Source organism: Coenobita brevimanus, chromosome 6 (genome assembly GCF_032717465.1).
Source record: "Coenobita brevimanus isolate Jiangsu-jjx chromosome 6, ASM3271746v2, whole genome shotgun sequence".
Classification (NCBI taxonomy): domain Eukaryota; kingdom Metazoa; phylum Arthropoda; class Malacostraca; order Decapoda; family Coenobitidae; genus Coenobita; species Coenobita brevimanus.
In genome coordinates, this window is record NC_136959.1 from 55,603,016 (window position 1) to 55,630,379 (window position 27,364).

At 40.5% G+C, this 27,364-nt stretch overlaps 1 protein-coding gene across 4 annotated transcripts in view; it reads right to left on the reverse strand.

The window, feature by feature from the left end:
• Nucleotides 1–234: 234 nt before the first annotated feature.
• Nucleotides 235–27,364, reverse strand: part of Scm (Polycomb protein Scm) — a 142,989-nt gene continuing 115,859 nt past the window's right edge. For 3 of the 4 annotated variants that reach the window (XM_080272369.1, XM_080272345.1, XM_080272360.1), the window contains exons 12-15: nt 25,998–26,102; nt 19,685–19,830; nt 10,202–10,339; nt 235–1,142 (exon numbers count right to left, since the gene is read on the reverse strand). In XM_080272369.1, coding sequence (XP_080128495.1) covers nt 10,205–10,339; nt 19,685–19,830; nt 25,998–26,102 — 386 coding nt within the window. In that variant the 3' untranslated portion in view covers nt 235–1,142; nt 10,202–10,204. Of the gene's footprint in view, nt 1,143–9,331; nt 10,340–19,684; nt 19,831–25,997; nt 26,103–27,364 lie in introns of those variants that run through there. The other variant, XM_080272352.1, reaches the window with a different exon arrangement.

A 27,364-nucleotide genomic window follows, 5' to 3' on the forward strand; every position in this document is an offset into this window, starting at 1 on the left:
TATAGTTTCCTTTTTCCAGGGCATCACTCTTTCCGTTGCACACATGTATAATCATACTCTGCGGCCAATAATCTAGGCCAGCACACTCATATATAATCGTATGTATCAAACCAGTGACCCCTCAGTCTCCCCCACATTACCACCAACTTCCTCATACACAGCAACATGTATGCTACTGTAAAGTTTTCATTAAATGATTAACAGGAATGTATGCAATACACATTTTCACTTGCCAGATACATTTTATTTTGGATAAAGAGGAATTTGTGAACAGTATTTCCTCCCTAACTTGCTTCTTGAAGGAAAAATCAATTTACATGCGTAAAATTCCAATATCCTCATAATTTTGTCTTTTAAGAGTCCAGTCCAGTTTTAGTAATTAAAAAGATTTCACATTCCAAAATAGAAATCCTACAGCCTACACTAATATTCAGAGATAATGCTCTCACTTTCACACCGGGTAATTAGGAAAACATAAAATACTTGGCAGACAATAATGGCCACACAAATAAAATCCAAACAATATAACAGACTTAAGTAAGGTACTGTAGTCATAAGATAAAATTTATAACAAAGGAAACAAACCTGTAACTTGACTGAAGTTTATGAGGCAATTACAGTACAATTAAATTGGCAGATTATTCAGACAAAGCTGTTAACTGATATTACTGACTCCACAATAATGATCCTACTCCAACTAATTGTCCTTCAGTACAAATAACTGTAAGTGCATACATATCTGTAATGCCACAAAGAAAACAATATGATTATAGGTACAATGATGGATGGTGAGATATGATTTTTTTTCCTTTAATAGTTTATAAAATACGTTTCTTTTTTATAGAGAAGTAATTTTAGTGAGGTAAATCAGTTGATTCCATAACAACAAATAATAATCAAAGTAAAACAGTTTCCTTACAGCTGTGTCCAGTGTCATGTGATGCAACATCGGCATCATACAATGATAAATCAGTCTTAAAATTTATTGGTAACCAGTGGGGAAAATTACAAGCCTTTTTCATATATAGCAACAGCAATAATGAAATAACTTAGGAACAGTTTATAAATTACTGACAGATATGATGGGGTGTCAGGTGTGATGAACTAGCAGAGAAGCAGTATCACGCTTCATAATATACATTCTGAAAATAAAGTTTTAAATGAGAAAGATGAAAGAAATCCTTAAGTATGCATAATGTATATGATAGCTTATATATGTCATGACTATATCAGTGTTGTCATAATCATTTAGGCACAGTACACACCACAGAGGTTCTCCACACTCATCCAATAATCAGTGCTTCATCTCAACTCTGACACAGCTACGATATTACTTTACCCCATTACTTCAGCATCAAGGTGGCTTGCTACTTAATGCTTGTCTTTTGAGTTTCATGACACAGTATACCAATGAAACCAAAACCTATACAGAAACACTCAGACTTCTCTATTTGTTTCATTCTTAACAATGCCTCCATCATGTGAAACTAATAGTCTTCATGATACTTTTCACATGTTTCTCATACCTAGTGTTTCTAACCAGAAAACTTCTTCCTGTTTCAGTCTTCCATCAGTGTGCAGACTCCCTCTAACCCTAAGACATCAACACTTATCCTACAATACGTACAGCTAGGGTGCTTACTCTAATATCACAAATTTAGAGTCCCATTCCCTCTACTGACAAAGAGAAAGTTGGGATGGGGATTAAAGTACCTAAAATGAATGAAGTTCCTTCGTACATAAATTAGTAAACAGTTGTGATACTCTAAAAGGAGACATGCAATCAATGGAGATAGAATTGAGATGTGTTCACTTGACACGGCAAACGCTTGTACTCTTGAGTCAGGATACCTTATAGCAGGCACGGCTTAACTATACATGTACTCTAGTTAATTAACCCTCTCATAGTTGCAGCAACTCCAGTATTTTACTCCAGCTAATCCAAAATGATACTGTTTAGCTGAGTATGAGTCACAGGAGACTGAGAGTGTTAACAGAGGTTCCATTAACCCTCTCATGGTTGGTACAATGCTAGATAACTTTATGCAGTTGAGTCTAAGGAGCCTGAGAGTGTTAATCTTCTGTACAACTATCCAGCCCCTCTGTCTAACTGGCTAGCTTCAGTTAGTAATTTATGAGGTTTTTGTTGATCATGCTTTTCACAACAAACAGCAACTGTTAAATAGAGTTCAGTCAAATAAAAATATACACCTGTACTCCAGGTTCACTGTTTACTGTTAAAAAATAATTCAAGCTTAAAAATTCTGGTTAAAAATACATGTTGAGGTACTGCAGTGTTTTGACCCTCTCTCCACATCAGATCAAAACTGAAGAACATGGCATAGTTGAGGTCACATCTATAAATAAGAAGAGGAACTAGGCAGAAACATTATCTACCACTGATAAACAAAATTTAAGAATACCAGTAATTTTCAAAAGCTTTTATATCAGTCTGTTACTTTCTGGTTAAATAATGTTACTCAAAAGCTTTCTATTGTCTGTAGTGTTTAACAGAGAAACCATCATTCCAATCCTAAAAAAGATTCCACCACTGCCACTGGACTATAGTTGCGGCGCGCGACACTGAGGTTGTTATTATCGTGCCCTGGCAACCTACTATTCAAAAGTGCATCTGATTTCGTGTATAATATGAGACGCATGTGATTCATGTATAGTATGTTCGTGTATCATAATTTTCGTGTATAATAATATGATTTGTGTATAATATGATACGAAATCAGACGCACTTTTGAATGGTAGGTTGCCAGGGTACGGTAATGACAACCTCAAAGAGTTGTGCACCGCTACTACAGTCAGTATGTTCCCATGATCAGTCCATGCTATATTTACAACTAGTTCACTGGTAATGTGGTCAGAGTGGAATTCATTTTCTTGAGGGACTTTTAGCAGTCATCTAACAGTTGACTTTTTCAAGTAGTTCTTCCCATCATTTAATAAAGGCAATGGTAATAAAACCTCTCTCTCTATTGCTTCCACCTCCAACATTCACAATGACAGTACAGTGCACTGATGTGACCATTAAGATAGGGGTTGTATTTGAAGGGCTTCATAGGTGCTGTCACTACTGGCCAACCAGGTCTATGATACAACTACACAAAATCTCAAAACAAGCTAGTCTATTCCTGTTTTCCATCTAATGTAAAGAAAGATGGCATGATGTGCTGACATAAACTGCTTAACTTAAGCAGATATGCTCTCGGTGCATCATTCTTTTTTGAAACATACAGATGAAAAAGGGAAACTGACCTTCAAGATAATACGGTACAGAACGTGAGCCTCACTAGATTATACAATATTTCCATCATGAGAACAATAAATTACTCAAATCTGAGCATGATACAGGAACTACCAACACAAGGCTGTGGGAACGTGGATAACTGTCATTCAAAAAAGGTCAGTTACAAAAATACTGATAAATTGTGGATTCATAAACTTCAGGCATCAAATCTTTGTAATTATACTACTATATATATCAAGAATACTTTTGAAGGAATTCAGAGTATTATACATAGCAAAATTTCTTTATATAAAATATCAGACAGCTCTAGGTATACCATGGAAAAATCATCTACAATCATCATGAAACCACAATTATATCTTGGGTTTGACCTGCATGGATGTGTTGGTACAGACTTATTAGTGTCACCCAATACATTTATGATAAGCAGTTTGTCTCTGCAAAAATATATCTTGATGACATACTGTACATACCATTACTAGATATGGAGCCATATATTTGTAGTTCAGCTTCTCAGAAAGTTTGGAAGCTATATTACACTTACTCTAATTAAAAAATGGAAAAACACTGAACTGAGTCAAGGTGGATTCCTCATGATGCCAAAAACTATTGGCCATACTTGGCTACATACAGAGCTCTGAATACAGTAAGTTTCTCTTGTACTCCAGTAAAGCCTTGCACAAAAATAAAACACAGATGTTTCAGAATAAGTAACAATGTTTCTTGCTTCTTTGATTATGTTTCTGTTCCCTGCTTTAAGGCAGAATTCCAAAGTATTTGTTAAAGGAAATATAAAGACATCACACACTCCTTCAAAATGTCTAGATTATGTGTATTGTTGAAACTACAAAACAAATAATAGTGGCCAGTGTCTGTGATATGGATGACTGGTTATCTTTTTCCATTACACACATATACAAAACACTAATGACTGCTTTTATACCATATACAGCATGTTCAGCTCAATCTCTAAAAAACATGTAATATAAAATGTGACTGCCTCCTTACATCTTTACTGTTCATGCATGATATTGCATTTTCCGACTGCTTAGAAAGATTGCAAGCACTACTGTTTTAAAAGAATAAATATTACATGACTTCAGAAATTCATCCTGAGGTATACATTATTCAGTTTGAGTCACACATGCAACAGCTGTGTTCATTCTCTGAGAATTTGTAATAAGAGAGCAAGATGGCAAGCATGTTGAAGCCTTTATAAACGATACAAATTAATCTGCTATTAAAAAACATCATAGTTTCCTCTAAACACCATGAGATTCTTCTGCAAAGCTTGATCTACCTACCATACCCCTCATAAATTACAGTACAGTATAGGTATTATTTCAGTCACGACTAAAAATAACAAGTTTCAGTTATACATGTGAAGTGGCGTGAAAGATATAAAGTCTTTCAAGTTTCAGTTATACATGTGAAGTGGCATGAAGGATATAAAGTCTTTCTCTCTCTCTCTGCCTTTGTTCAGTGAAGACACTTGTAAGGATGAGAAATTACTCCTGTTAGTGACCACCATTGACATTTTGTGAAGATAAGGGACACTTATCTCAGGCCCAAAAAGACTGAGGGTAAAGGATTCAGGAGTCTGTTACATGGCGTAGAGACAGAAACGTCTCTGAAGTTTTCCTATGAAATAGTGTGCACTCTTCCGGGCTTTGGCCATGCAGAGTATGATACTTGCTATCATAACTTTTACCATCTGCAATCATCTACAGCTTTCATAACATTTCCTTCATACACCTGGCTCCTCAAAAGATGAAACCATAGATATTTCATCAAGGGGTTGGGTTCCAGTACTACTGTATGTGGCAGACTATATGTGGCCCCAGCTTCACTGTTGTCAGGTTGTATGTCCTTATGGATGAGCCTGATTCTCTCCCTCCTCTGCTTCAAGTATCCAAGGATCACCTGGATGCATTCCCACAAACATGAGACCCAGTAGAGGAAGCACCAATAGATGACCCTATTCAGCCTGGCCAAGGTGACTTCCCTCAGGTCTCTGGAACTCTCTCAGGCTGCCACTGAAGGTATGACCACCCATGATGTGTCAGGTGATGAACTATAGCTGTGGACCTGCACATGAGGTGTGCTTTGCCATGGACCTTACTTCAGTTAGGAGCAGTACTGTTATGATCAATGGATAGTACTGTGTTTATGATTTTCTCCTTGGCATTTTTCTTTTTCACCAGCTTTTTTTTTTTTTTTCTGCTTGAATTGATTTGATGTTGTAGGTGGTTGTAAAATTTATAAAATCCTTATTTAATTTCATGAATTATGGTAAATTTATGAAAGTACTGTACATTATTTCTGGGCTCACAACTTAACTTTCCAATGGAATTGGAGTCACAGTGCTTCCTCTGGAATGTTTATTAAGGTGATGTTCAGTAACCAGTCAAGGTGCCTATCTGAAATAATGTGCCCATGGCAACAGGAGGTACTTTTCTTGGTGATTAAAACATATCATCAGTTTTTACAGTAAATTTCCATTAGGTTTAGGATCCATCATGGTTTCCCTAGTGCTTTTTTTTTTTTTTTTTTTTTTTTTTTTTTTTTTTTTAAGATAATACTTTTAATTATTCTCCCTCCTAGTTATTTTCTGTTTTTCTGGGATGCAGGAATATACAAACACATGGTACTCAAGCAATCCTTAACCCGTACTGTGCTGAACAAAAAAAAAAAAAAGTGATGCCCCTCAAAGTGGGCTGATTTTGGCCTTTTTTTTTTTCTCTGGCTAAAATGGGATTAATACATCAATATAAGATCCCTGGCACTAATAAAAGTAATCACTAAAGCCTGATAGTTGGTTGTATCAAGCCAGGTTGGTGCCACTGTACCTCTGAAATCTTCGAGGTTACTGAGAGTGCAGAGCAGCTGTGAGCTTGTGAACCAATTTTGGATATTTTTTTTCTGGCTAAATGGGCTTAATACATAAATGTAAGATCAGTGGCACTAATAAAAGTAATCGCCAAAGCCAGAAAGTTGGTTGAATCGAGTCAGGTTGGTGCCACTTTACCTCTGAAATCTTCGAGGTTACTGAGAGAGCAGAGCATCTGTGAGTTTGTGAACCAATTTTGGATTTTTTTTTTTTTTTTTTTTTTTTTTGGGGGGGGGGGGAATTGGACTTAATACATCAATATAAGATCCCTGGCACTAATGTAAGTAATCACCAAAACCAGAAAGTAGGCTGAATCAAGTCAGATTGGTGCCACTCGACCTATGAAATCTTTCAAGGTTACAGACAAAGCAGAGCGGCTGTGAACCTGCTAAGACTCACTAACCTCCTGTGATTCTAAATCAGTGTTGTAAGTGTAGTGGGGAAATGTCTGAATTTAGTGAGATATGATATTACCTTGCATTTTACTTCGGTAGCTTGCAATGACTTCTCAGTGCTGCAGGACGTAGATCTATGTTACCGGCGTTTTTGAAGGGGACGTAGATCTACGTCACTAGCATGGTACGGGCTAAGATGGCATGTGGTCAGTGATACAGGACTGCTGGATTTTTATCAGTGATATTCCACACAACATGTGAGAACCTGCCTCATGTATGCCGTGGAATTATTTTACAGGAAAAGAACTGCAAACATTGAGGAAAGAGACCTCCTTTTTATGTGAAAACCCACTCCAGGCATTGTACAGTTGTGGGGGGGGGAGGTGACATGAATATAAGTCTTAGAAATTTGGATGGAAGGAGACCATATTTTTTTTTTTTTTTTTTTTTTTTTTTTTTCTTGTACCCAACCTCCTGATATTTGTAAATTGTGTCAGGACCAGCCTCTCCATTTCAGAGTTGGGTTTTTCAATGAGGACAATAAATGACTTTTCAAGCTTCTGATGGGAGGTGATCATCGAGTGATGCCTGATGACAGCAGCCAGACTGGAGGGCCTTGTACCATTGTGTAAGTAGAGCAAGTTTGAACAGCACAGATACAATGGTTACCACATTGTTGAGGAGCAATAGATGTTTGTTGGCATAAGTTTGGAAACTTGGAAGTTCTTTGTAGTACCCATGGGGGCCCGAATAAGAGAAACTCTCCTTGCCACTATTAAAGAGATTCTGGAAAGCATATGACTGTCTATGCAATGAGAATTTCCAGAAGTTGACACTAGACCACTCCATTAAATCGCTGACCCAGAAACTCCTGCTCACACCAACACCATCGAGTGACTTGAGGGAGTGGTCTACTAGAGGAAAGTGTTTGTGTATGGTCATTGAAAACAACTTAGTCAGATACTTGGGACAGTACGTCCATCCTGTTCTTCCAAGATTCCAATGTGCAGCTCCACCAATTTCTTCTAGTAACAGCAAAGCTTTAGAACCCCACTTCACTTCCACCTGCCTCTCAGTAACTGCAAACAGGGTCTTCTGGTGCACTCCATTCTAGTCCACAAGGTTAGTACATTACCTGGTTGGTAGGCAGGTTTAGCTTCATTAGGCTAGGTCAGGGGAGGTTAGGCTGGATTAGATTAGGTTAGGTTTAGCCTGTTGTAAATTACAGTCCTTGTTTAAACACCCTTGTATACTGCTTAGGTCTGGTTTGGTTTGGTAAAGGTAGGTCAATGATTAGAACATCCTGGAGCTTTTTTTTTTTTCCCCTAGTTCTTTTGGGTGTGTACTTCTTTCCCTCATAAAAATAAATAAATATATAAATAAAAGCAAGACCCTGTTAAGTAAATACTGTACTAATATAATGAAACAATATTTTTATGGGCTGGCTGAAAGTGCTTGTCAACCTGTCTCAACTTTGTCATCCTACTCCACAATTACCAAGTTCCCAAGCACTGGAGGGAAAAACTGACAAAACCTCCCAGGCTTCAGATACTACAAGAACAAAGCCATGACAGGCCTGTGGATCACCACCTCCATCCCATCACTGCCATCGCCAACAATGGAAGAAGCCGTACATTTTGGAATTCAAGCTGTCTGTGTTTGACTTGGAATCCACAAGTCAGGGGCTCATCATCTTTAACATCAAACACCAAGGGCCACTGTCAGCCACCAGTTCTGTTCTGCCACCAGTAACTACTGCCAAGGGTCCTCCCATTAGGTAGCTGAATCCATCTAAGCCAAAAAGTTGCTGACCATGTAAGACCTGGCAGTTGTCAGTTCCAGTGTCATAGCAGAACAGTCAGAAACTTTGTTCATAAACTCAGCAACCATAAAACTGTGAAAAGTCAGTCCAGGCTAAAAGCCCTCACTCATCTCATGACATATCTCAACACCACCCTGCTCACCTCCTGTGTCTCAGACATAATAAACTCCCAGGGAAGGGCAAAGTTGCCTGCAGCCATTCTCTGTACAAGAAGACTGCCTCTGAAATCTTCGGACAGCTAAAAGGTGGTGACAGCCCTTTATTCGGTACTGTAATGTGGGCAATGGATGATCTTGTTATAAGACACAATTAACATGGAGGTCCAGTATCCTGACCCCCTCATACTACAGTAGACTTTCAAATCTGCCACTCTGCTCAAGTTGCTCCTTTTCCCTGAGTAACTTCAACTGGTAGTAAACACATTAAATCCTTTCTGGGTCATATGTAAGTGCAGCAGCATCCCAACATATAGAAAGCTAAACTTAATCAGCTCATGGTGTATACATCTTCATCATCAGTAATTCCTCATTAATTAGGTTTCAACAAAGACTAGGTGGCATAAAACACTGGCCTCAAATTCAAGTTGAAGAACCCCCCCATGCTCCAGGTACATGTTTCTACACCAATGACCACAGTACTGTTTTAGTACCGCAAGAATGGTTTAACTCCCTGACAGGTCAATCTCCCCATACTGCCGTTTGTGAGCTCATAAGCAACTTTCTCAGCAGCTCACATGACATCACAGCAATCATCATCCAAGATGGTCAAATATGATGGAGGTCAGATGTAAGCAAGGAAGTTCCAAATGCAGACATTCCATTACAAATCTTGGAAGAGATTTTTCTGCCTTTATTGCATTTTGCAGAGTTGTGAATGCCTCAGCCTCAATCACAAAACACCACTGGTAATCACAAAAAGGGGTAACCTCTTCTTATGGGTGTCTTTGTCTTTGTTCAGCATGAGAGGAAAATGTGTTTTTGGCCTTGCCTTTTTTTTTTTTTTTTTTTTTTTTTTTTTTTAACAAATATTAAGCGATTAACCCCTACATGCCGGAGGTTTTCCGACGTCGCACGCTCCTCCCTATGGGATTTTGTGATTTTGGAAAACATACCCTTACTTTAAACCCTAATATCTGCCATACTATAACAGCTAGAGAAAAAACTAAAGATACATAAGACTCATCAACTCTTCCTCTCTCAAATTAAAGTATCTCCACTTATCCAAGTGGTCCCATTGATGAGTAAGAATAAGTTAAATTTCAAAGGCTGGCGGGAAGACGCTTCTGGCTATACGTCAATCGGTGTTGCTCCATGCCCAAAATCACAATGGCTATACATGTCAAGCAGCACGTAGGGGTTAATTAGTAAACTGGCAATTCAAGACTTCTTAACAACTCAGATGGAGGCTAAAATCATATTCTGAACAGTTTATTTGAACATTTTGCTCTCTCTCTCTGTCCTCTAACAATCTAAAAATCACTGTCTATTGCTTTGTTGCCAGTCTCAGCACTATTTCTCTCCAACTTTAATAGTTTTATTATTATTATTATTTTTTTAAATCCAGACAGCTCTCTCTCTCTCTTTACAGTACAACACATCATGAATGCTAATTATATCTTTCTACATCATTAGTCCAGACATTCAGTATTAGTTTGTTCATTTTTCAAACTCCCCATGCGTCTCAAGCACCCACCGATATCATCCAATATGACTATATTTCCCTTATTTTCTACATCTGCGTCTGTCTACATCACCAGTCAACATATCATTCAGTATTAATTATCTCACATACCAATCAGCATATCATTCAGCATTAATTATCTCCCATTTTCTTACTCTTCACGTCACCAAGTGCTTTCTGCCACGTATTTTGTTGATGAGGTTGCAAATCTTGAGCGCTGGTCCCAATTTCAACCCCATATACTTCATCATCATATCACTGTTCAGGAGGAGCAGAGCCTTGCCATCTATTTCCTGCAAAACAGAAGAAAAATTTTACATGTTACTGTACTTCATACTGAACTTTTCATTATCCTGCCATCCAAACGTCTTTAGTATAATATACTTTCAAAATTCTTGCAGGTTTCATTCCTAACTCTTCAGTTTATTGATCATTGTACAGAAGCCACTGGCAGTAATTATTACACACAACATATAAAACAACAAATGTAAAAATGTCTTTATCTTCCCTAAAACACTATAAAGAGATACTACATCATCATCATCAACATCATCACCATCATCCAGACCTCCTTTCCCACCCTAGGGCAGGGTGAGTAGTAGCAACATCCAGACAGCCCAGATTTGCCCAATCCAATGGACCACGCTTCCATTCACTCACCATTCAAGCTCCCGGAATCCTGGCTCTATCTGATACGCTAAAAACATTCACCACGTTCTGCAGCTTCACATAAATGTATCCAACAGAGTCAATCCAGATGCTGTCACGTTAAAATGGGGTGCCAAATCCATGATCATACACTTCTCACAATATTCATCCAGCCAGCTTGATCACTTGTCAGTCCCCTACCCTCACCGACTTCCAAACCTCTCTTCCTCACACACTCATCCACAATACCCCTCCACCTTCTTGGCCTACCTCATATCCTCCTTCCTTCAGATTTGCTCAGATATACATTTGCACCACTCTGTTGTTATCCAGTCACTCTGCATGACCATACCATCTCAGTACACTCTCATTGATTCTGGTGTTCACGGACTTCCTCACTCCACATCTCTCACGAATCACATTATTTCGTATCCTGTCCACTCTCTGCACTCTACATACATTCCTCAGCAGTCCCATCTCCACTGCTTTCACTCCTGACTTTTCATTTTCATGCCACACCATAGTTTCACATCCATATGTTAAAGTTGGCACTAGCACTCCTTCATGCAGGTGTAACACTCAAGCCTCTGTTTCGTATCAAAGGCAATCATTGCACTAGCTACTTTCCTTCCTTGTGTCAATCTACTTTCCACTTCTTTTGCACATTTTTCCCCTCTTTTCTATCACTGTACCCAAGTATTTGAACTCTCTTACCAATTCCAGTCTGTCTCCATTCATTGTAACATCACACTGTAAGTCACCTTCTTTTCAATAACCATCACTTTACTCTTTTGTACATTTACCCCAAGGCACGACACTCACAGACACCAGCAGAACTCTGCACTAGTCTACCAAGTTCTTGTTCAGTACTGGTACACCTCGATATATGATACCCCTAGATGAGATACCCCTGCTTAACGATTAGGGTAGATATACCACTATACCCTGCCTAATAATGGCCAAACCCCGGTTTAACAATGGGTTTTGATTTTTCATTCCGATTTCCATGATATTTAAGACTAAATTGTGTGTTTAAGTTGATTTATAAACTGTATTTAGACTTAGATTAATGTGTTTATGCCACAGGTGGGGTGAACACTGTCATTTTGGGTTACAGTTTACTAAGCCTAATTTTTTCCAGACTTATATTTGACGATTTTCTGATTTTATTTATTGGTTTTTGTGAGTTATTTACAGGTATTAGGCTTAGGTTAGCGCTTTTTTACAGCTGTTAGGCCATTTAGATTGGCTTTAAACTTTTTTGGGGGCTCATTGGGTGGATTTTGGACTTGGTTGAGGGGATACCCAAGGCTGAAAAACACATCCCGTTAAATGTTAAATCTACCCCAATATACGATACCCCACTTAACGATGGGATTTACCTAACCAATTGCATCATTAAACCGGGGTATACCTGTATTTGCAAGTATTACTGCATCATCAGCACACAACAAATTTGAGACATTCCATCCATGTGTAGGAGGAGGAATCTGAAAGTTAATGTAAACAAAAGTAAAGTTATGGTGTTTGAGAGGAATGAAGTCACAGAGTGTGCAGTGAGGTTGGATGGTGAGGATATGGAGAATGTGAGTGCATTCAAGTACTTGGGTAGTGTGATGAGTAAGGATGGAACTTTGGGGGATGAAGTGCGTGAAAGGGTACAGCAGGGAAGGAAGGTTGTTGGTACGCTGAAAGCAGTGATGAGAAATAGGGAGGTGAGTATGGAAGTTAAGAAGTCAATGCATGATAGTATTGTGATCCCTACCCTGACGTATGGAAGCGAGGCATGGACCTTGCAAGAGGGGAACAAGTCAAGAGTGAGAGCAGTGGAAATGAGTTACTTGAGAGGAGCATGTGGAGTGGAGTGACGTGGAGGGACAGGTTGACGAATGAAGAAGTGAAGAAACGCTGTGGGGTGGCTGTGGATGTGGTTGAGAAGATTATGAGAAATACACTGAGGTGGTTTGGACATGTGAAGAGAATGGAGAATGAAAGACTGACTAAGAGGGTGTATGTAGGTGAGGTGGAGGGAGGGAGAGGGAGAGGTAGACCAAGGATGAGGTGGAGGGATGGAGTTGAGAGGTATATGAGGGAGGGGGGGGTGAGTTGGGGGGAGGGTAGTCAAATGGTGGGTGACAGAGCGACTTGGAGGCGTTTTGTCTGCGGCCACCCTTTGTGGGATTAGGGTGTCGGGCTATAGATAGATAGACCAACGCCATCCCTATCTCCATTACTTGTGCTTTTACTTCTCTCATCACCCCATCCATATACGGTATATATATATATATATATATATATATATATATATATATATTGAACAACCATGGGGACATCACACAACCTTGTTGCACACCCACAATGATTGTGAACCATTCACTTAGATGCTCATTTACCCTTACACATGCTTTACTACCATCTTAAAAGCTCTTGACAGCACCTAGCAGCTTAACATCTACACCGAACATGCGCAAAACCTTTCACAATCCTTCTCTGTCTACTTTGTCATATGCTTTTTCCAGATCCAAGAATGCCATAAACACCTTATAGTCCTTTTCACAAGCCTTCTCCACTATCTGTCTCATTGCAAATATATGATCCATACATCCTCTGCCACTCCTAAAGCCACCCTGTTCATCACTACGACTTCTGATATCTCTCTTACTTTCCCTAACAGTAATCCCTTTAAGACTCGGACGCCCAAGTCCCGAACACCCCAAGTTCCGAACATTTTGGGCTTGGGTTATATATATATATATACTGTATATATATATATATATATATACGGTGTATATATATATATATATATATATATACTGTGTATATATATATATATATATATATATATATATATATATATATATATGAAAAAAAAAGTGTTCATCCCTACTCTAAATTTGCCGCGCATCCTCCCCGCTTCCCACCTACCTACCGTTGTGACTGCACGCTCGTCACCATGGCTGCCCATGTGCTCGCTTTTGTGGTGGTCAGTGAATAAACTGCAATACCTCACCACTAGACCACATGGGAATTTACAGTGTTGTGCAGTGTTAAGAATTAGAATTCAGAGTGCAAAGGATTAAGTGCAGAGTACAACACTGGCATGTTGCAACTGGCGTGGTGCAAGTAAGAACAGAATGTGCAGTGTTAAACAATTATAATTCACAGTGCAAAGGATTAAGTGCAGCACAACACTGGATTATTGTACGTGTTTCAAGTGCACCTTCACCACCATCAGAGCCACAGAGGAGGCGGGTTAATCTTCGCGACGGTCACGGACTTGTCATAAGTACCCTGTACACTGCTAAATATTTTCCATACTCACTTCTGATTTCTCATTCTCTGGTTCCTTTTCATTAATTTTATGGTTTCTGTCCCTTATTTGTGTGACCAGGGTCTTAAATAGGTGCTATGCATGTCCGGTAGGGAGTTACTTAGGTGGCTTTCAAAGTTAGGTTGGGTGGGGGTCTATAAGTACCTGTCCAGGGGCATTTTTTCCAAATCCCAGACATGCCTTTTGCTCTATTACATCAGATCTTGGAGGGATTACCATAATAATTCTTTCATACACCTTCCCTACCACACTCAGTAAACTTATGCCACAGTAAATCTTGCACTCACTTGGCTCACCTTTATTTTTGTACAGGGGTACAATCACAGCCTTTTTCCACTCTGCTGGCAAAGTTTCACTCATCCATGCCTTCTTACATATCTCCAACAACCATTTCATTCCGCTCTTTCCACTACACTTAATCATCTCTTCATACACCTCATCAACCCCAGCTGCTTTCCCATTTTTCAGCTGCTTCACAGCGCTCTTCACATATGCGAGTGTCACCTTTCCTGGCACTGCATTCCTTCTCTGTACACCCCCAAAACCAATCATGTTTACATTGGCTCTGCTCTCTCTATGCCTGTTCATCAAGCTTTCAAAATATTCTTTCCATGTGGTCCTTACTTCATCCCTATGGGTTAATAATCTACCACTTACATCCATCACACTCACATTTCTTTCCCCTGTCACTTGTACATTTCTGCACCTCTTTTGAGAATAACTTCCTATTTTCAGAGTAGTTTGCATTCATTTTTCTTCTTAGATCATCATTTACCTCCTCCTTTTTCCCTTTCACTAGTCTCTTGACTTGCTTCTTGCTCTCAGTATATTCAGTTCTTATTTCAACTGAACCCCTGTCCTGTAACTGCTCTAGCCACTTCTTCCTCTTTTCCTCCACAGCTCTCTTAACCTCTTCATCTCACCATGCCATACCTTTCTTCTTTGTTGTTACTCTTGCCACACCACACACCACTTAAGAATCCTAACTAATCAATCCCTATATGCATTCCACAGGCTGTCCAGACCCATTTCATTCCAACTCACTGATTCTAACTCCTCCCCTACTTTGATCCTGTAATAAAATGCCATTTCTTTGATCCTCAGCTTCTCGACTTTCAGTCTTTCTCCCTGACCGCTCCTCTCTCTCCTGGTCCATCTCACTCCTCTCAGCTTGATCATGCTTACCACAATCATATGATCTGACAGACCCCCACATCGTCCTCTCACAGCCCTTGTATCAGCAACCATTCCCAGCAACGACCTCTCTACGAGCACGCAATCAATCAGGCTCCTTTCAACATGATCCCTGTTCCCTCTATACCATGTTTATTTACGTGCATCTTTGTGTATGAAATAAGAGTTTCAAATGCACAACCTCCTCTCCTGACACATGTCCTTCAATCGCTTCCCATTATCATATTCTCTTGGTACTCCATTACAACCCATTATGTTATTCTCAGGACCAGTGCTTACTCTTCCATTCATATTGCTCATTATGATCACTTTATAGCTCCTGGGCATTTCTCCCACTGCTTCATCCAGCTCATCCCAAAACCTGTCTTTCATTCTCTCACTCCTGTCATCACATGGTGCATACGCTACGATAACAGCCACTTTCACCTTCTCGAACTTGACATACATACATCTCGAGCTGACACATTTATAATCTCTCATTCCACTCTGCCACACCTCATTCATCAACAAAGCAACTCCTTCTTGCATCTTCCTCTCCCATTCATGCGCGATCTTACACATTTCACACCCTCCCACTCCTCCACTTCACATCCTTTCATCTTTGTTTCACAAAATGCCATCACAGCATATCTCACACTCTTGAATACATTCACCACTTCCACCCTCTTGGTCTCCTCATTCACACCTCTCACATTCCACATGGTCATGCAAATCTGCCCACTTGGGTGGGGCCCTGGGCAGGTATTGGGCCCTCCAAGGCTATCTGAAACATTTGCCATGATTAAGTCATTCTAGATAGGGCAACCTGGGGGACACTTGATCCAGACAAAAACCATGGTTATATGGTTACCACCCAGCATAGTAAATGGTTTCCTGGGTACAGGAAACCATATGGCTTGTCACTCAGTGTAGAGACCATAAGGCATCCCTACACAGAGTGAGTGGGTGATGGGGGCCCCCATCTACCAAGGGATACTACAACATTTATAAATATGTACAGTACAGTGCAGTACAAAACTCCCATTATTCAATCTCCCTGTAATTGATCTATCTATCTATTTATAGCGAGAGGCCTCAATCCCGAAAGGGGTGGCCACAAAAAAATCGCCTCCATGTCTCCCTGTCCCCTTCCATTTCATTGCCCTACACCCAACTTATACGAATACCCCTGTCTCTCATATGCCTCTCTACTCCATCCCTCCATCTCATCTTTGGTCTGCCCCCTTGCCCCCCCCCCCACCTCACTCACATACACTCTCCTAGTTTGTCTCTTGCTCTTCATCCTCTCCATGTGGCCAGATCACCTCAATATATTTCTCCTAATATTTTCTGTCACATCAACATCCACACCACAATGCTCCTTCGCTTCCTCATTTGTCAGTCTGTCTCTCTATGTAACTCAACATGCTCCTTTCAAATAACTCACTTCCACTGCTCTTACTCTTACCTCTCTGCTCCATCCTTCCATCTCATCCTTGGTCTCCCCCCCCCCCTCCATCTCACTCACATACATTCTCCTTGTTAGTCTCTCACTCTCCAGCCTCTCCACATGGCCAAACCACCTCAGCATATTTTTCCTAACGCTTTCTGTCACATCTTCCACACCACAATGCTCTTTCACTTCCGTATTTGTCAGTCTTGTCTCACCACGTGACTCCACATGCTCCACTCAAATAACTCATTTCCACTGCTCTCACTCTTGACTTGTGTCTCTCCAACAAGGTCCAAGCCTTGCTTCCATATGTTAGAGTGGGAATCACAATACTATCATGCAGTGACCTTTTTACTTCCATGCTCACTTCCCTATTTCATATCACTGTTTTCAATGTACCAGCAACCCTTCTTCCCTGCTGAACTCTTTCAAACACTTCATCCTCTAAACTTCTATCCATACTCATCACACCACCCAAGTACTTAAATGCACTCACATTTTCCATTTCCTCACTATCCAGCATCACTGCTCATTCAGTGACTTCATTTCTCTCGAAAACCACAACTTTACTCCTCCCTACATTCACCTATAGATTCTGTTTCTTACACACTCTCCCAAACTCATTCCGCAAGCCTTGCAGTTCTCCTTTGTCTTCACTTAACAATACAGTATCGTCTGCAAACAGCAGAACAGGAAGTTTACAAATACTGATGTCCCTCATTAGGGCCACTTCAACATCCACTGCCCCACCTTGTATCTCTTTTAAAATAACTCCATCCATATACAAATTGAACAACCATGGTGACAATACATCTCTGTTTCAATCCAACATTCATATAGAAAAATTCACTCAATTCACCATCCACATGCAATGTAGCCCTGGCACCCTCATACATACTCTTCATGGCATTCAGTGACTTCCCATTTGCTCTTTATATTTTTAATATTTCCACATGTCTTGTCTGTCCACTCAGTCTTATGCCTCCTACAGATCCATGAAGGCAGCATACAACTTTCCCTTCTCTAGAAACTTTTCCACCAAACACTTCAGGATGAATATCTGATCTACACAACCCCTTCCCTTCTTAAAACTTCCCTCTACTTCTCCACCTAATTCCTCTGTTATTTCCCTAACTTTCCAATAAGTATCCTACCATATACTTTTCCTGTTACACCAGATCTCAGTTATTGCTGGATTTCCATGCAAAACTGTTCTTTGAGGACTCTCCTGGATTTGTTTTCGTCCTTTACTCTGTGAACCCACTACTTCTGGACTTTGATATCTGTATTTCAGACCAAACTATGTTGCTCTTGAGAAGGGGCCTCTCAATATACAACTTTCACTTCTCACTCCCATCCCACACTGGTCCCCAACAGAAATTTCTAAACATGCTGAAGTCTGAATATCCTAGTGGTATATTCATTACAACCCAAGCCTCAAGAGGAAGGGTTATAGAACCACAGGCAATGAAGACACTTTGAATATATCCTCCTCTGATTTTACCTCAGTGTCTGGGAGCAGTGACTAGACATAACTTTGACTAGGTTCTCCCCTGATAACCATTTTCTTTCCCCAGGAGTTTGTCTGAAAATAACAGATCATACTCCTTCCAGCATAAACCTGGGAAGGTTTCAGTTCTCTTAGTTACTGCTAATTACCACTGACAGTTTCCAATTTAGTGTTTAATGCTTTAAATATTCAAACCCAGCTATTTTAAATGCTCTTTCAATTTGGCCAAGTTATGAAAAATCATGTTCTTTGGCCCAGAGATCTAAACTTAAAGCTAACTAACCCTCTTTCCAATATCAAGGCCAATGAGGTCAGAAACTGGAACTTTGGTTTATCTCTTCATAAATGTTCTCAGGAAAGGTTTAATCAGGCAGTGTCTGTGGGCACAGCCCACAGATCTTTCTCCATAAGGTTTCATCAGGCAATGTCTGTGGGCTTTGCCCACAGATCTTAACTCTCAAGTTCCACTTGTGTGACAATGGGAATCATCATTCCTAGTGATGAAATCATATTTATTATAGGTATACTACAAGGCCAGCTGTATTTGCTGTGTAACTTAAGATTACTGGGAAGTTTTACAGCATTAAAGACTAAAGAAGCAGAATCTACTTCCCCTTTTTATATCTTCTTCATTCAGGGTATCGGTAGTAAACTACTGAGACTTTATTTCATCAGATGGTGGTTTCCACCTACAGAGGTTGCCTGCTCTTGCTTTAGGCTCATACTAGTTTCCACATCAAGGTTTAATTAGCCTCCTTATAGTTTCCTCAGCCAGAAGGATGGGGGAGATGGGGAGAGAAAGGGAAAGGCCAATGAAAGAAGGAAACTTTCTCATTTTCTCCCTTATTGGTTCAGCTGCATGAATCTCTTCCAGTAGGTAGGTGGTATATGTAGCTCAAAGGCATGGCACCACATCCAGAGAGGCCAGTAAATTGCCAAGGTTTAGAATTAAACCTTACTTGCTGGCTTGAAGGGTGTACTGCCATATTATTGCACTCCCTGATCTGTGGTCTACCTTTTACTCCTCCATTCCTCCTTCACTTCTGATTACTTTTTACATGGATATATGGAATGATAAATATAAACAAATGAACAGTGCAATGCACCTGCAGTATGCAACAGTGATGGTACACATGGGACCACTGTGGAGGAGGTTCATGGATAAGCAGATGCCTTGCCAATAATTTTTCATCAAAGATACTGCCTTTGCCGAATACTTTTTAATACACAAAACCTATTCTATGCCCTACAAAGGTATGTATCTTTTGAGATACTATTTTAATAGGGGAAACTGACAAATGAACTTCAGAGGTAGCAGTGGTGCTAGTACTGTAAGTTATTATTCTGTATGTTGCTATACATCTTAAAAGGGAAAAAGGTTACAAAACCTGTGACTCAATGAAGGACTTACTGGACAGTACTGGTACTGTAATTAATCTACCAACTGTAAAAGATGAATAACACAGCATTGTACACATGACCACATAACCTCTACAAAGAAATAATATTAATATCATAATTACATGTCTGCGGAAGAGATCAGCGTGTATGGCTAGGGCTGGGTCAGTTGCAGCAATATGACAGATCACCTCCTCAACCGTCCACTCCGCTGGGTCGCCTCGTGGCCGAGGACTCTGCCCTGTTTCACTTAAAGGTGACACTGTTGCCTCTGCAAGATATTGAGGAAGGTACATAAAAATGTGCTGACATGCTTACTGTTATTGCTGTACTGTAAATACTTCATAATATTTACTGTATATGCGAGGAGAGAGAAAAAAGTTTGGTGAATGGTTCTCTACAGCTAAAGAGAAATAAGTTGAAGCATGTGAGGGTTTTGGGGGATTGTTACATTGTCCACCTTCCTTGTTGCCATCAGACACCACAACAGCACAGGCCAGTGTGCTGTGACAAGACATACAGTGAGGTCATGTCTGTCGTATCTGGAGAAATGTCACAGTTCAAGCACCTTGCAGTATCCTGACATTTTTGGTGGGGAAAAACATTCCGCTTGTAACGCATCCAACTCATCACCTGACTCGGCACATTGTGACTTCTGCTTATTCCCGAAACTGAAGCACACGATGAAAGGGAGTCGTTATGAAATGACTGAAGACATCCAATCCAAGACGACAAGCCTGCTGAAGGAGATCAAGAAGGAAAAGGTCCAGCAATGTTTCAGGCAGTGGCAGGAATGGTGGTACAAGTGTGTCTGTGCAGGAGGGAGTACTTTGAAGGGGATGTCTAATGTATGCACCTGATGTTCAATAAAATACTGTTATTCAAACATTCACCAAACTTTCCGATCACTCCTTATATATAAATACAAATATATATATATATAGGTTTATTGCTCACGTAATTCCACTCAGGGATGAGTGAGGCTGGTCACTTTCATCTTAAATGCCAGGACCAACTTTCCTAGCCCCGGACTCCTATGCTCCTCATAGGGCAACGTAGGATTAGATGATGATGATGATGGATATATATATATATATATATATATATATATATATATATATATATACATATATATATATACAGTATATATATATATATATATATATATATATATATATATGTGTGTGTGTGAGTGTGTGTGTGTAAGACTGCAATTATCAGTTTGGTCAGAGTTACAAAGGCAAATTCAAAAGCCACAATCCATGATAATAATGATCACCTGAAGTTCAACAATATTATACTACGAAGTCTTTCCTACAACAAAACTTCACTCCCCAGAAATCAAGAAATATATCTATCTATTGCCAGATGCCTTAATCCCATAAGGCGTGGACACAGACAAATTGCCTCCATGTTGCCCTGTCCAATGCCACCTCACTGCCCGGCTCCCAGCTCACATCCCCCTCTCTCATACACCTCTCCACTCCATCCCTCATCTCATCCTCAGCCTCCCCCTCCCTCTTCCCCCCTCCTCCTCACTCGCATACACTCCTCATTAGTCTCTTGCTCTCCATCCCCTCCACGTGGCCAAACCACCTCAATGTATTTCTCATAACGCTTTCCATCACATCCACATTCACACCACAAAGCTCCTTCATTTCCTCATTTGTCAGTCTGTCTCTTCACATAACTCCACATGCTCCTCTTAAAAAACTCATTTCCACTGCTCTCACTCTTGACTTGCGTCCTTCCAACATGGTCCAAGCTTCGCTTCCATTCACTGGGGTTGGTATTACAATAGTCAGGCAGCGACTTTTTTTCACTTCTGTGCTCACTTCCCTGTTCCTTATCACTGCTTTCAAGAACCAGCAACCCTTCTTCCCTGCTGTACTCTTTCAAGCACTTCACCCTCTAAACTTCCATCCTTACGCCTCACACTACCCAAGTACTTAAACACACTCACATTTTCCAATTCCTCCTCATCCAGCCTCACTGTGCATTCAGTGACTTCATATCTCTCAAAGACCATAACTTTACTATTCCCTACACTCACCTTTAGATTTTGTTTCTTACACACTCTCCCAAACTCATTCACCACGCCCTGCAGTTCTCGTTCGTCTTCACTTAACAATACAGTATCATCTGCAAACAACAGTACAGGAAGTTTCCAAACGCTGCCCTCTCTCATTAGGCTCGCTCCAACATCCACTGCCCTACCTTGTATCTCTTTTATAACCCCATCCAAAATACAGACTGAACAACCATGAGGACATGACACATCCCTGTTTCAATCCAACATTCAAACAGGAAAATCCACTCAGCTCACTATCCACATGCACTGCAGCCTTTGCCTCCTCATACATACTCTTCAAGGCATTCAACAACTTCCCATTTACTCCATATTTTTTTAATACTTTCCACAATCCTTGTCTATCCACCCTGCCATATGCTTTCTCCAAATCCATGAAGGCAGCATACAACTTCTTTCCCTTCTCTAGAAACTTTTCCACTAAAGATCTAAGAATTAATATCTGATCTACACACCCTCTTTCCTTTCTAAAACCTCCATGTTCTTCAACTAATTCCTCTGTTATTTCCCCAACTCTGTCAATAAATATCCTACCATATACTTTTCCTATTATACTACAAAGACCAATGCCCTTATGATTACCACACACGTCTTTTTCCCTTTTCCTTTGTACGGGGGAATAATTATATCTGACTTCCAATCCTCTGGGACTCTACCTTCCTCCCAGGCCAATCTGCACATCTTCCATATCCGTTCTACTATACTATCTCTCCCCCATTCTTCAGCATTTCACCACACACTCCATCAATTCCTGATGCTTGCCCCATTTTGACTTTCTGCATTACTTCCACTACTTCCATCCAACTGATTTCTTCCTCTTCTCACCTCCCTCCTTCTCCCAGCCTTTCCCCAACTTATACTTGCATTACTTCCATTCTCAGTGTTCAACAGTTCCTTAAAGTGTTCTCTCCATCTGCTCGCTTCTTCTCCCTTCTCCACTAGTACTCTACCATTTTTATCTTTCCTTGCCTGACTAGTACTCTACCATTTTTATGTCACTGCCCAACTAAATTCTCTGCCACCCTGTCTAAGTCTCTTTACCTCTTTCCAGAACATCTTCTTACATTCCCTCCATTTTGCACTCAAATTTCTTCCAAATTTCTCATTCACTCTCTTCTTACTCTGTTACTAATCTTTTCACCTCTCTCTTTGTCTCGACACATCTCTCTTTCTTCCATCTCTCAACTTCCTCCATGCCCCTGTTTCTTGTCCACTCACTATATGTTTTCTTTTGTGCCAAAGCCTGTCTTACCTCTTCATTCCACCATACTGTTCCTTGCACCTCTTTGCAATACTTTCGTCTTCTGTGTTCGACAATTCCTTAAAGTGTTCTCTCCATATGCACACTTTTTCCCCTTCTCCACTAGCAATCAACCATTTTTATCTTTCACTCCCTAACTTACTTCTTCATCACCCTGTCTAACTCTCTTTACCTCTTTCCAGAACAATTTTCTTGAATTCCCTCAACTTTACACTCAGATTCTTCCAAATTCCTCATCCACTCTCTTCTTACTTTTTCTTACTAATCTTTTCACCTCTCCTCCTCTACACATATAACTCTCTTCGGTCTCTCAATTTCCTCAACGCCCGTTACTCATCCACTCACTATATGCTTTCTTCTTTTGAGCCACAGCCTGTCTCACTTCTTGATTCCACCATGCTGTTCCTTGCACCCCTTTTCGTCTTCTCTTCACCCCACACATCATCTCACATGCTGCAGATTTCTTTTGTAAATATCTTGCACATACCTTCCATGTCCCCCATCAGCTCCAAATAATATTTACCCAATCGCTCCTCCACATCTCTTATATTCTGCCTTTTTTCGATCCTCTTGCAACCTTTCTATCCTCCTTGTATCTACTACTGTACTTCCTACTGTCCCTTCCTTCTGCTACTCTTCATTTCATTTGAACCTTGACTTTCGCCACCATCAAGTGGTGGTCAGAAAGTCCACTTCCCCAACCTCTGTATGCTCTTGTATCCATTACGCACCTCATTCTATCATCCACACACACATAATCAATCACTACCTTCCATTCATTCACTTCACCACCTACCCTTCTCATCACTCGCCCTGTATACCTGTGGATCATTTTTTGTCCAAAGAGGGTATTGACCATCACCAATCCAGTCACGGCACAAATGTCCGCTAGAGCACTGTCATTCTCATCCACTCCTGCAGGCACACCCCACTCTTCAACTACTCCATCCAGCTTCACATCTCCTACTTTTCCATTCATATCTCCAATCAAAAACTCACTCTCATTCCTTTCAAACTTTTCCATGCATGCTTCAACATTTGTCCAGAACTCTTCTTTCACTCTACTTGCACGATATTGCGTTGCACATACACACACACACAATTGCCCACATTTATAGTCCAGCTTTCAATCTTACCCACACAATCCTTGAGCCGAAGGATCCATACTCTCTTATATTCTCTTTTCCATCTCTTGCACACAACAATACAAACTCCTTCTTTTGCCCTCTCATTCTCACCTACTCCCACACATATACCCCATCCACACCCCCATTCTCTCACAGTCTCACCTCTCCATTTTGTCTCATTTGTTCCACATACATCCACTTTTGCATCCTCAAGCACCTGGACAATCTCTCTCTTGCACCACACTGTTTGCATCCCTTACATTCCATGCCACAATCCGTACCATGTCCTTTGTTCACTCCTTAGTCGTCACACGTTGGTCAGTCCTGGTCCGAGGCTTCTTGTTTGTATTTTTAGTTAGTCGTTTTTCAGGGAGGGGCACTAACCCCCCGCCAACCCCTTGTTGTCACATGGGAATCATGTGTTGGTTGGTTATAAGGTTATCACTAATTGTTGTAAATGATTTTCTAGTTTACTGGAAATCATTTGGCTTGCCACTCAATGTAGAGCTACCCCAAAATAGAGTACAGGTGCACTAAGTGGGTGGATGATAGGCACCCGCACCTAACACAACTCATATTATTCATTTTATGTAATTCTCAGCCTGAAGTATCATAGATTTTATTCAATGATATGGCATGATGAAGTAAAAAATTTTTACTTTAAAATCACTAAGATTTCTCTGAGCATCTGGCAGTACAGAGGGACCAAAGCAATCTGAAATTCTGTCATCACTTCTTGAGGTGACTATACATGCACAAGTTATTAAACCAACCAAACCAACCACGGTATAATGAGAGAAACAAATTAATCACTGTCAAAACACAGCATCTGATCCTTGGCACCACAAGATCTAAGTCAGTGACGTAACAGGAGTAAAAAATGAGAACTCAGGTCACCTACCAGGATATGCAGTCTTTTATGCAACTCAAATCAAGATTTCCAGGCACGGTAATTACCGAGGCAAACAAGCGAGTTACGACACTGATCCCTTGGTTATCATGCATAAATGGTACCAAACATGGCGCACAATATCAAAACTGCACGATAACGAATACACAAAACCTATGGAATTTATCCCAATTGGTACCAGGCACCCCAAATTTTCCCTTTACAAATTTTCCCTTTTACAATAATTTAGAATACTAAATACACATGCAGTAAAATCTTGATATAACAAACTTCAATAGACCAGAATTCGCTTTTGTCGGAACTGAGGAGCTACCAGACTAAAATCTTATATATCAAAGTCTGATAAAGCCAGAAGCAGTCTGGACTGCCTGACAACTTCAGCTATGTTCACCACAATCAGGTAAACAAAAGACATGTTTATCAGTGTTCAGTACAATATTATTAATGTATATGTATTATACCATTTGATTATTGTAGTGAATGTATAGTACAGTACAGTACTGCAATGGTAGGGAAAACAGTTTAAAAACCATTGGTACAATCCAAATTAGTCTGATATATTGGAAAAAGGCTGGGTTAGCAGGGGGAAGTCCAGATCTTGCTTTTATCGGAATTTTGCTTTTTTTGGAATGGCTTGGGCCCCAATTAGTCCGTTATAGTGTTATGGTAAGTAACAGAAACACACACAGGCATGGTTAGGTTAATGGACTGTAATTAATGGATCATAATAAGGAAGAAACACGTGCCAGAGACATGAGATGGGCTTGAAGCAAGGGGTTCAAAGGCTTGGCTGGGGGTGGTGGGTTAGTGGTTGCCACCAATGGATTAACTCCTTGAGTAGGGCTTCATCTCTGAATCCCTCAATGCCATCAGAAACCACAGACACTGCATCAACATTGTCGGCAGAAACCACCTCTGGGATGCCATAATAGTGTTTTTCTGCCGAAAAATCGCTACAACGGCAGGGATCCAGATTTTCATCTTGCACTGATTACAAAAACCGCTTTAACCAAGGGATCGCTGTACTTCCCCTCCTTGTGCCATCACTAACCTTGTTTAGGTACTTTTGGTGGGTTCGGTGGGGTGACAGGCTCTGTCGCGTCAGTCGGGGCAGGACGCTTCACCCCTCCACTCACTTGTTGTGCTGCTTCTTGCTCTGGTGAGGTACAAAAATCAACTTAAAAGTACTGAAAAATGCAGTGGGAGAAATGTCCAGGAGCTATAAAGTGATCATAACTGGTGATATGAATAGAAGACTAGGCACTGGTCCTGAGTATGATATAATGGTTTGTAATGGAGTCATCATCCGGACCTCCATTTCCACCTGAGGGCAGGGTGAAGAGTAGCAATGTCCAGACAGCCTAAGTTTGCCCAGTCCAATGGGTAAAACTTCCATTCACTCTTCATTCAAGCCCCTGGAAACCTAGCTCTATCTGATATGCCAGAAACATTCACCACATTCTGTAGCTTTACATAAACGTATCCCATAGTGTTAATCCGGACGCTGTCACGTTAAAAAGGGTGCCAGATCCCTGATCATGCACCTCTTCTCACAACAGTCCTCCAGCCAGCTCGATCCCTTGTCAGTCCCCTACCCTCACTGACTTCCATACCTCTCTTCGTCACACATTCATCCACCATATCCTTCCACCTTCCTGGAGTACCAGAAGAAAATGATAATGGGAAGCGACTGAAGGATATGTGTCAGGAAAGGAGGTTGTGCATTTGCAACTCATATTTCAACCACAAACGTGCGTATAAATATACACAGGATAGAGGGAACAGGAATCGTGTTGAAAGGAGTCTGATTGATTACATGCTCTTAGAGAGGTCGATGCTGGGCATGGTTTTTGATACGAGGGCTGTGAGAGGATGATGAGGAGGTCTATCAGATCATATGATTGTGGTATGCAAGATCAAGCTGAGAGGTGTGAGGTGGACCAGGATAAAAAGGAGCAGTCAGGAAGAAAGACTGAAAGTCGAGAAGCTGAGGATCATAATACAGGACAAAATAGGGGAGGAGTTGGAATCAGTGAACTGGAATGAAATGGATCTGAACAGCCTGTGGCATGCATATAGGGACTGCTTAGTTAGGAATGCTAATGCAGTGAGTGGTGTGGCAAGAGTAACAACAAAGAGGAAAGGTATGGCATGGTGGGATGAAGAGGTTAAGTGAGCAGTGGAGGAAAAGAGGAAGATATGGCAGGAGTGGTAACAGAACAGTGGTTCAGTAGAAAATTACTGAATATATTAAGAGCAAGAAGCACGTAAAGCGACTATTGAAAAGGAAAAAGAAGGAGGTAAATGATAATCTAAGAAAAAAAAAAAAAAGCAAAATTACTCTGAAAATAGAAGTTATTCTGGAAAGAGGTGCAAAAATGTAGAAGTGACAAGGGAAAGAAATGTGAAAGTGTGAAG